Consider the following 10,986-nt stretch of genomic DNA (forward strand, 5'->3'; position numbering starts at 1 on the left):
CGTTGCACCACAAGTGCACTACAAGAATTCTGCATCTTTTTTCTTCCCTTCCCACTTCAGCTCTTCTCCTTCTTGTATTTGTACCCACTACCACTCACCCAAACTTCTTCCTTCAACCTGAAACAGGAGATGAATTGTCAAAATCTCACCCAGACCCTAATAGAGTCTTTTAATGCCTTAGCCGACGAAGTTCAGAATCTGAGCGACAGGCAAACAATCCTTGAGCATAAACTCAGGTATGCTCAAGAACAGGTACGAGTAGCCTGCTTCAGTTTTCATTGTTTATCCCCATCGCATCCCGTATTTTCCTATATATGATGAGATATTATTAGCTCTAGATCAAGAGCTACCTTTGTGGTAGTGTTGACCGATAAATTTTTTTTGAATTTTCTGATATAATTCCGGAATAACGGCACCTTTTATGACTATAAATCACACGATAATTCGTTTTTCTAACATGCGGGTAGCTAACATTATTGGTCCCGCTAGTTTCAGTACCTGGCCGACAAGTATGCCCCGACAGCACCCGAAATCTCGGAGACCTTACTGAATCTGCAAATACCGCCTGAGCCGCACAATCCATCCCTAGCCAACACTAGTTTCGTTCCCTTGCCTAAGAAGAAAGCCTCGGATTCAAAACACCAGATTGCCGTCATAATTAGGGAAGGTAGACGCGTCGCCTCTTCCCTGACAGCTACTAGCAAGAGTAGTCAGTCTAGTAGGGACAGCTTACCTCCTACCACTATGACGACGCTTTCCACGATATTAGAGCAAGACTTCACTGTCGAGGGAAAGAAAGGCACACTGAATTGCCCCTTCTCCCAGCCCGACGGTGAAGATAAAAAAGAGGAGCGTCGTAACAGTCTCCCAGTCACAGCACCCCACGATTCCCAAGATCCCATCTGCGCAGCCATGTTCGAAGACCCAAGTTCACAACCGGCCGCTTCGAAGTGTCCGATTCGCTACTTGGACCAACATTCACCCGAAGAGATAGGAAATTACTTGAAGACGCATAAACATGAATTACCGAGGAGTCACGAAGTCTGCTTGCGGCGACATCAACAGAATGAGGATTCTATGAAGAAATTAGATACCAAATACGGCAATCTTGCGAGTGTAGTAGAGGGTCTTAGTCGGATCCATCAACCGATGTTACCCGAGCAAGACACGCGACCCCAAAGTGACGTGGAAAAGACTTCGAACGAGAGGGTTGAGACTTGGGCTCAGACAGTTAGTATAGCTGCGAACGACTCAGAATACGCTGCTTTGGAACAGGAAGTTAAAGATCTGGACGACTTAGAGAGGCAAAGTCATTTTGATCGACCTCTTAAAGAGGTGCGCGTTGGCGAATCACCAAGCCGTCCGTGGGGTATATCGGTGCCGGTCTACGATACCCCATCGGCTAATGGTGTTTTCCATCGACCCGAATCTCCTCCCCCGGCGCCTGTTCAGATCCCATCCTCGCTGCCGCCATCAATCACGCCGGCGAAGAAGACGGGGAAATGTCCCTTTGATCATACCAAGATGGCGGAAATGATGAACGGCTCGTCCCCTATTAAGCGGGAAGATAAGAGTTTCCGCGCATTCGATGATATCCCTACGAGTAGCCAGACTTCTATCCCTGCACACGAACCGCCTCTTACCGCGAGTCGTCCTACACAACCTGCATTTATTAACCCCGCTGAGCTGGACCGCGGTAAACAGGATAATAGGCCACAGATGCTCTTCACCGGCCCCGTCTTCATTGGTTATCCGATCGAGGACGCAATTCGGTTTATGCAGAATTTTCAAGGCCAACAATGATAGTAATGATGATTTTTGAATTGATACTAGATGCTTTCTAGAGCGTCTATGATGAATAACGGATAGGGATTATTATTTTTGTGTTTCAGCAAGGAGTTAGGTGCGATTTAGCGAGGTCAAGCAGTTGGTTCGGCCATGGAAGGTTCTCAAGAATCGTCAATTGTTCACTGGACGCATGGTCGGGAGTACGGATGTGCTCGGGTTTGACGGCGTTGTGATTTTTTACTCATAGGAGCATGTCGCTTGGGGCTTAGGTGTTTATGGAATAGAACGAATAGGATGGATGATACGATACCCTTCATAGTATGAAATTGAGGAACTTGCTTTTGACTTGGGTTGTATCAATTATAACATACCTTCAATCAATCCATATGTTAATTTAAATAAGAGTACCTCGCCGACCCGTCCTATTCCGTCTAGTTTGCTACCTGCATGATTATACATATGCCCACATGCCATTCCAAAATGCAAATCAAATACGAGCTGACCTAACCTATACATATGCTCCTCTTCCACGCTCGAACGCCGAACATACCGTACACGTGGTCCCTTATTAAACTCACAAACAACGAAGATTTATCTATACTCTCCCTTTTGTAGAATGCCCATTTTCAAACCCACCGGCTTCTTCGCCGCTATCCTCGTCCCTATAGCCCATTGCAATATCATCCGTCTCCCATAACGAGATATCATCGTCATCCATAAGCGCTGCCTCGTCTAACTCCCCGTGTCTTTGCGACCTACTGCCGTTCAATACGCCCTCCTCAAGACCATCGTAATCTAATTCCCCGTCCTCGCCAACTGGAATACCGTTCTCAGCCGCCTCCTCGCGCGCGAGTTCCTTAGCACGCGCCATAGTACGGCGGTATATGAATAAACTCAATGCTATGCCGACGGCGGAACCGATGAACATGCTTAGATAATTAATAGCGCGGTCTCCAAAACTCATCTTATCGCCGCTTTCAGCAAGGCGCGCAAGGCGGCTACCGATAAAGACATGGACGAGAAGTTTGGGGGTGGAGGCAGCGGTGGCAAGAGCGAAGCGCAGGGGGGTGATGCTGGGTACTGTAGCTAGGAAACCGTTGCTTAAACTAAAAGGGAGCGGGCAAAAGCGGATGGCAGCGAGGACGAGCAGACCGTCTCGCCGTAGGACTTGCCCGAACGCTACGAAACGCGTGTCGCCCCCAACGAGTCTATCCACGTAGCCACCAAGGACAGTGCGACTAGCGAGGAAGGCTGCCAGAGAACCCAATACGGTGGCAGAGGCGGCAACAGGCCAGCCGTCGGGGAAGTCGTAGAGGAAACCAGCGATTGTGACACATGTGCTATACCCGATCATAGGCGGGAAGGCGGTAAGACATGTAAGGAGGAAGACGAGGATCCAACCCCCAGGTAGGGCGCGCCACCCTTCGGCGACAGATTCCAATGCGGCGAATATGCTGTGTGAATACACCAAGAATAATATTACAAGGACATCGAGAGCGATAATGGTGAGAACTGCGCCGACGCGCTGCAGCGGTGTCAGACTCCAGAAGATCTTAAGAGCTTTATTTGTGAGGTCTGTTCCAGTGCGCGTCATGCGCTGAACGAAGGAGAGATGGGCGTCATCATTGGCTCGCGAGTACGGTGTGGAGAGTCGGCGTGAATTCGTTCCGGATGTAGTATGGGAGTTCGACCGGACCCAGGGAGGAACCGGGCCATCCGTTCGAGGAGAAGGGGGTTTCGGAGACGGGGATCGCGAAGGCGAGGGGAGAGGAGAGGGTGATGGCGAGAGTGAAGTCGATAGCATGGGCATTCGGGCCTCGGAGGATGGATCGGGAGGCATTTTGACTGAGTATTTGAGTATGATTTAGACGCTTTGTGGTAGTCAGCCGTATCGGAGTTTCTCAGATCGTGCAAATCGTCGGTATGAACCCGAGTTTTGGTAGTGTATTACAGAATAGGCAGACGTGATTTCCCGGAGCGAGCTGGACTTCAGCAGCAGTGGAATAGATTGCTTTCAACTAACACTACCTATCCATTTTTGCTAGCATAGACGACGTGGACAACACTGAGGCGATTAGGGATTCCTTACGGAGACAAATATCGTTGGTCGAAGGTTGAGGAGTTAAGAAAGAGTATTCTACTAAATTGGAAACGTTCAACGAGGAAAGTAAGATGTCAGGGTCGAAGATAGATAGGAAACGGCTAACTGCCTGGGTGCCAACCAATCCACATATTAGCGTTTGGTAAGCAGCTGAGAACTAAAAATGAGACCAATTAGAGGGGGACCATGCGTTAAGTACCGGGACTAGTACCTTGACTTATACCTGACCTACTATGCAACGCCAAGTACCTAGATTCACACTTCATATATGCGTGTGTAAAGTCAATATGGTGGGTTGTATGACAACGCAACTCAGCCACGACTAGATGCGCGGCACAAAACTCTCTTGTTATTTGGTTGGTTGGTTCGATGTAGATGATGCATCTCATGCGTTACATGCTACATATATATGTTAGTACGTAGGAAGAGACCTACATGTAAAATACGGAGCTCTGAAACATCCTTTGTACGAAGGACTGAGGCGTCGCAATTTAGCATTATACATGTACTGGAAAAGTACATTGTCTGGTGTACCTATCCGGGTACATACATGTATGTACATACCTAGCCTTACGCAGTGTACATGTATTACATCATGATGCTCCGCTTATCCCCGAACGAATTATTGGCCATCACCCGCCCCGCGTCGGCCCTTGTATAGGGCCAAGGTAGTAACCCGTAGATAGCTCCTTTAAAATCCTGGAGCTTTCTGGAGCCCCTCGAGCTCAATGACGTTGCCAAGCTGATCTAATTGATCCGAGTTCCCTTATTATAGATAAAATGATAGCATATGAACTGTTTGTAAGAGAATATTTCAACTTTCTTTATTCGTCGTACTATCTTCTACTAGTCACCGACCTCTACCACTTGGTCCCTTAGGAGGATCGCGAACGAGGAGTCGAACCTTGCCATCCCCGATCTCGACGCCCTGGCTCAGGATATCAACGTCCTCTTTAGGCTCGTCCTTCTCCTTAGATCCATCCCTTGATAGAGATTTATCCCAGCTTCTAGCATCGATTCCGAGAATGCCTCCCATATTGTTCCGGTCTCCGGGAACCGAGAACTCGCGGTAGGCGTATCTCCACTCGTTGAGGAAGTTTCTGATGGCCTTACCCACTTTATCCTTCCCATTCTTACTGTGGTGGCCGGTCCCAGTGATGGCATACACAGGTCTGCTCTCCTTACTATTTTCCAAAAGTACCTTCTCCAAATACTCGACAGCTTCGTCTGGATGCAGGCCATGTAGATCCACGAAGATCTCAGAGCTAGGAGAGTGTTTGTTACGCTCCTCATATAGTTCGCGCGCAGCCTCACGATGGGCCTTTCGCATTAGGTCATTTTCACTTTGACCCCTAAGGCTAAGAGCCTTCGCTGCTCGAGCATCATTACGATTCCATGCCTGGGCAGCACTAAAACGAAATCAGTTTGCGAGTCATCAGAATGGACAAAATTGACAAACCTTTGTAGAAACTTGTTCCTGAGGCCACCGTGTTTAATGGCCTCCTGACGAGCCTTTAGATAAGCCTTGTTAGCTCTATCTCCCGTTTCCATCCACGGAATGTGCTTAGGCATAGGGATTGCTTGAGCAGCAGCGCTATTTTCCCCGTTTTTCACATTGGTAGCACTTCCATTGCGACCGATCTTCTTTGAGTCCTGTCGGCTAGATCCAGATCCTGGACCGGGAGACGGCGACATCTTTACAATATCGGCCAGAGAACTTGGGGTAAAGTTATCTTTGTGACCATGACCATGGCCGCCACGTTTGCCATGATGTTTCTTGTTAGGCTTGGTCGAAGCAGATCCAAGAGAAGGAAATGCATCGTTGTCATCTATCGACGGCGCACTCATACCTTCCTTCGTCTGATGCCTACTCCCGGGTCGCGAGCGCGGGCGAGGTCCATCACCACCCGTATTAGCATGTCCAGGCCTTAGTCCTGGTGGAGGCGTCACTCCTGACGCTGGATAATTAAAACTAGCAGCATACGGGTTCAACTCTGGGGTGCCAGGCCGAAGTGACGGAAATGAGCTGAAATCTTGCACCTGTAGGTTTTGGCTCTTCTGCGGGGGTGTACTACTGCCATCCACATTGAGACGATTCATAAGATGAGCTGGATCATGAGAGAAAATGCATGTGTCACCAGCGAGACAATTGCCCATGACCCAGTATCTAGGTAATAAATCAGCATGCATGAAGTAGATCATGAGATATATCGAGACAAATGGTTCAGACTTACTTGCAAATGTGATTACTAAGATCATGGCTGAATCGACAGTCCGCTCGGAGGCATTGTCCAGTGGACAGATAAAACTTGCAGATGATACCAGCTTTCTGTTGAGCAGACGGTGTCGTGGGCCTCCCATCAGGCGTCATAGATTTTCCGATAAGTACACTTTTAGATTCAGGTGTAAGTCCTGCGACGTTGGTTGAATCTTGGCCTTGAGATTCCATTATAGACGCGATGGTGGCACTTAGGTCATAGCCGTGCATAGAAAGAGCTCCTTCAATTTCCTCGTCGGTCTTAGATTGCCCAAGAATCGAGCGCAACATATCATAAGGTGTCATATCTGTCTGCTGGGCAGACACGTATTCAGGGGCGGCGGCATTGAGGCCACTGGACGTGCCCATAGAAGAAGTGATGCTGAGTGCATCATCGCTGACTAGCCAATCAACGTTCTCTGTTTGTAGATCGCCGAATATTTCTTGGGAAGGGCTCGTATCGTTGGCAAATTCGTAAGCATTAAGGTTCGGACTGTGTGGTATTACTGGGGCAGCAAACGCGAGTCGCGGTGACGGACGCGGTGAGGAGAAAGGAGATACGGTCGAGGATTTAGTCCGACTAAGGTTGGTAGGAACAAAGCCAGGCGGAGCGAGGGGACTCACTCCTAGTCGAGGAGAGCCGGACAAAGGTGTCGAAGAACCCCGCCACGAGGCTGGAGATGGTCGGCGAAGGATAGTCTGTCGTATTGGGGGAGGTGAGGTTGCGCTTCCTCCCCCTTCGCGGTATCGCCATAACACATCGAGTACCGCATTATCTAATGTCTGGCCGCTTAGAGTAGTTTCCTTCCTTAATAACTCCTCGATCTTCTCTGTCTTGTCCTCGTCATCGACATTCGGATCCTGTAGGATGGGGAGGCATATCTCGAATGTTTCGTCGGATACCATGGTGACGCGACTTAAAAGGGGGAAAAGCAAATATTAGTAGAACGCTGGGAGTAAGAGATGAAGTATAAGGATAAGCAAGACGGCCCGGAAGGCTAATGGAATATATCGAGGACGGTCAACCCGTAAGGGGTGTGGTGAGGCCGGCCGACGCCAAGCATAAGCAGGGCCGGGCTAGATATCGTATTGGAAAGTAGTAGATACCTGTGTAGCCCGGAGACAGCCTACTGTCTAGATACGAGGCGAAGGAAAGATTGGCGCTAAGGCGGATGGTTAACTGAAGGATGGGTGCCACAGAGAATAAGCGAATATTCGCATTATGCAGATGCCGTGAGACGAAGTTCGTGTGTTGACGAAGAGGATGGGGATGAATGGATTGTCCTGACAAAGCAGGTGCAACAAATGCGTGTTCGAGTATTGTGTCCAAGTTAGAATGGATGTATGGTGTGGTATTATTATTTTGGAGCATATGTAATGTACTGTAAATCAGATGGAAGAATAGAAGAATAGATAAGAGAGAAACAAAGAGGTGAAGAGAGCCTCGTTCAAAGATCCAGCTTCAAGACCGCCTAGGTTGTCTTGAGGTTGTTGCACTTGCGTGTCCAGGTGTCGCGGGAAACAGGGAGGCTTTCACAGGAGAGACTTGGGAAACTTATTATTCTGGAGATGGTCTGGCCGTTCTGGACGGGTTGATGCAATCATGTGGGGGGGCTCAGCTAGGTAATATTAAACCACTAATTGTCAGGCAAGTCAGGTAAGTTAGTGCACTACTACCTGCTGTCGTAGCTGTACTTAACCCAAAATTAGGTACGCCTAGGTACGCTTTCAGGATACCACCCTACTAAGCCTTAGGTATATGCACTCCCTACTTGACTGTAAGGTACAACAACTTTTCCAAAGTTCGAGCCGGAGACCGGGCTTTGTCTCAAACAGCCCCGTAATGTACATGTATTGTACCTGCCAACCACGAACCTCCGTACGTACATCGATGTATATCTCTCATGTATATGCATATAATACGCATACGTAGATACTTACGTAAATACGAACCGAAGTATATATACATATTTTATCGTACGTATACACGCAACATCGAACTCTCCAATTACATCCAGTCGTGGTAGCACATCGGCACGCACATGCAATGTAAGTAAAGTAGTACATAAGGCAGTCTTGCTAACATTGAAGGTGGGATAGAATTTGTCTAACTTGTCTTAAGACGGGCGAATGCCAGATTCTCATTTGAACACTTTCCACATCGAAATGCGAAATGTGGGAAAGGTCTGAGTTTGATTAATTTCGAGTGTTCCTATCAATCAAACATTATTTTAATCCAGGACATAAAATCCCAAGCCAAATAATCTAAATAATAACCCGCAGACACTGCCCAGTAAGCCTCGCTTCGAATAAGGCAAATACACATCAAATTGTCTCACTCGGTCCGAACTTATTGTGTCTACCTTGGTAGCTATCTACCTAATTCCGGAAACAGGTAGCACGCCATACTAAGAAACTGGGTTACAAAATCCGCAAGCCACCATGCCACCATGCCACCTACATTCTTCTCAGTTGGCCACTCAGCCGTCCGCCAGTAAGACAAGATGCTGACCGGGACCGAATGCGGCCTTAATCACCTGTAGGCTCAGGCACGCCTTGCTTTTGTAATACCCCCACGTCTTATTGACGAATATCGCAGCTTCTAGTGTCATAATCTAATTCTCACCTTGGCACGCCATAGGTAGGTAATAAACACTCTTAGGTCATCGTATATTTTTAAAATACACTAAGGTATTTCTTCCTCTTCTTCATCGCCAAAGCCGAAGCCGAAGCTGAAACCGCCCACACTTTCCCCAGCTTCGTTCTTGTTTCCGATCGCTTCCTCCCACTTTCGCTTCTTTTTCTGATTCCTCCTATCCAACTCGACAAGAGCATCGTCAAGAAGGCCGGGGTATTGAGCCCTCAGCCGCTCAACGAAAAGATCATACGGACTTTCAATGTTTTTCTTGAAGCCGGTAACCTGATCCGACTTGTCTTTAAGGAAGGAGAGCACGTCTGCAAGGTGTGACTGAGGCACAAAGTTTTGTGTGAGAGCGATGCCAGCTTCAAGGTTCACAACTAAATGCCACCAGCCGCTAGGCACGTGTAAAATCTCGCCAGCTTTGCAAATGCCTTCTATGCAGCCTGGCAAAGCACGTGCTTCCGTATGGAACTCGAGTAACCATTCAGCTATGCTTAAAGGGCTGGTGACTTCGCTACTATCTTCCGAAACATAAACACCGGGAACCTGCGCTGTCGGAGGGAACACTACACCACATATTGTTAGACATGACCATCCAAAAAAGGTTCGCGAACACGTGGGAGAGTCTCTATTGATATCAAAGAACGAATTCATAGTTTAACACAAAGAAGGGACGACTTACTGATCCAGTATTTCGATCCCTCCAGAACAGCGTTCCAAGCGCTAGTCGCGTTAGGGTCCTTATGAAAAGTCGAACCGCTGCGCTCGGGGCCAATGATCAACCAACGGTGAGCTGGCCTTTCCTTACCAAGCAATTCGAATAGGTCTGGACCAAAGCACTCCGGCGGCCAATACACGGCGTCCGTGCCATTTCCAACCTGGATGTTCATCTTCTCTGCGAAAGCTTTGTCGAACAAGTATAGGGGGCTCTCGTCATCATTATCAGAAAGGTATTCATGATAAACCGAGAATGGCCAATCTACAGCTTCAGCTCTGAACTCGACATTTGAATATGCCCTGTTTAGTTTTTGAATGTTCCAATTGTTGCACACTGGCCACCGCTGAATGCAATCAGTTAATATGAATGGCTTACTGCTCCAGTTTTGTGCGAAGTCTTCATAGCTAAGCCGTTCGAAACGATCAATTCGAGTAGCTTCGGGGATGCTTGATGAGTATTTTCCAAGAGCAATATGAGCACAGGCAAAAGGCCTGTGCATGACATCAGAAAAGACATTGCTGCAGTCAATCTTAGCCCGCCAGCCAGCAGGGGCTTTTAGGAGCGTATTCCTCCATGACCCTTTCCATGGGAGTGCTTGGGTACTAGTCCTGATTGTTATAGACGAATTAGTCACATTGCACAGGAATTTACATGTAAGATAGGGGTTCTCCATCTAGGGTTTGCTGATGACTCTCAAGGAGTCATATCTTCAATAACTAATGACTCACTCAAGAAATAGGGCTTTCCATAATTCATCTAATTGACTAAATGCAAATAGAAAGCGACAAGTAAAACCGATATCCTTTAACGACTTGATATCGAGGTACTCGAGTATCTGTAAAATCATCTCATCCGGAAGTCGGGCTAACAAACCAAGAGACTGCCGAGCGGTCGGGCCAGAGGCGAAGTATTGGTTGCCCAGTGGTTTGACGCCCATTGGGTGGATTGGGATGGAATCTGATGATATCCTAGCGACTGGCGTGGTCAAGCCACCTCCATTTGTTGTTACATCTCCACCAACACCGCCGTGACTGATATCTTTCGTTAGCAGCATGGCTGATAGAAATTGATGTTAGTTGAGTTGCCCCTTTAGGATAAGTAATTCGTGGAGGATGTCGTAGTTTTGGTGCATTGACAATTTAGATCGCTTCGCCGCACGATGCTAATAATTCAACTTCGATGAGTCACAAAATTGTCACAAAAATTAACATCATGCAGGACTTTAGATTTCAATATTCAAACAAGTCGGCGGTTGAAATATTCGGTTTGTGGGTCTAAGCTCAAGAAATTTTGACTTTAAATGGTTAGAATGAAAATTCAATAAAGATAAAAATAAAAAGTTTGATCAGAGAACGCTGTGTAGAACCTTCCAAGGTTCCTAGCCTACTGTGTAGAGGGGCAAGAGGGGCAGAGGGGGGCTTCCAAGGCCGCCTCTTGGCCCCGCATCAGGGTTTGGCCGATGTTTACCCCCACTCAAATTT

General features: G+C 47.7%; 4 protein-coding genes across 4 annotated transcripts; 1 reads left to right on the plus strand and 3 right to left on the minus strand.

Annotated features, from left to right (window-relative positions):
* Positions 1-6: 6 nt before the first annotated feature.
* On the plus strand, positions 7-2,190 carry F4822DRAFT_419782 (uncharacterized protein). Its single transcript, XM_051459644.1, has 2 exons — positions 7-252; positions 490-2,190. Exons 1-2 carry the CDS (start codon positions 130-132, stop codon positions 1,801-1,803), a joined length of 1,437 nt encoding a protein of 478 aa, XP_051308999.1. The 5' UTR covers positions 7-129; the 3' UTR covers positions 1,804-2,190.
* On the minus strand, positions 2,191-4,117 carry F4822DRAFT_419783 (uncharacterized protein). Its single transcript, XM_051459645.1, has one exon. It carries the CDS (start codon positions 3,626-3,628, stop codon positions 2,384-2,386), a length of 1,245 nt encoding a protein of 414 aa, XP_051309000.1. The 5' UTR covers positions 3,629-4,117; the 3' UTR covers positions 2,191-2,383.
* A 299-nt stretch (positions 4,118-4,416) lies between these two features.
* On the minus strand, positions 4,417-7,787 carry F4822DRAFT_419786 (uncharacterized protein). The gene is made up of 4 exons (XM_051459646.1): positions 7,254-7,787; positions 6,124-7,062; positions 5,349-6,056; positions 4,417-5,298 (listed from the first exon to the last, which is right to left on the minus strand). Exons 2-4 carry the CDS (start codon positions 7,050-7,052, stop codon positions 4,740-4,742), a joined length of 2,196 nt encoding a protein of 731 aa, XP_051309001.1. The 5' UTR covers positions 7,053-7,062; positions 7,254-7,787; the 3' UTR covers positions 4,417-4,739.
* A 595-nt stretch (positions 7,788-8,382) lies between these two features.
* F4822DRAFT_419788 (Clavaminate synthase-like protein) lies at positions 8,383-10,857 on the minus strand. Its single transcript, XM_051459647.1, has 3 exons — positions 10,234-10,857; positions 9,470-10,113; positions 8,383-9,353 (listed from the first exon to the last, which is right to left on the minus strand). Exons 1-3 carry the CDS (start codon positions 10,557-10,559, stop codon positions 8,833-8,835), a joined length of 1,491 nt encoding a protein of 496 aa, XP_051309002.1. The 5' UTR covers positions 10,560-10,857; the 3' UTR covers positions 8,383-8,832.
* Between the last annotated feature and the right edge of the window lie 129 nt (positions 10,858-10,986).

The sequence above is a fragment of the Hypoxylon trugodes genome (genome assembly GCF_022578975.1).
Source record: "Hypoxylon trugodes strain CBS 135444 unplaced genomic scaffold F4822scaffold_11, whole genome shotgun sequence".
Taxonomy (NCBI): Eukaryota; Fungi; Ascomycota; class Sordariomycetes; order Xylariales; family Hypoxylaceae; genus Hypoxylon; species Hypoxylon trugodes.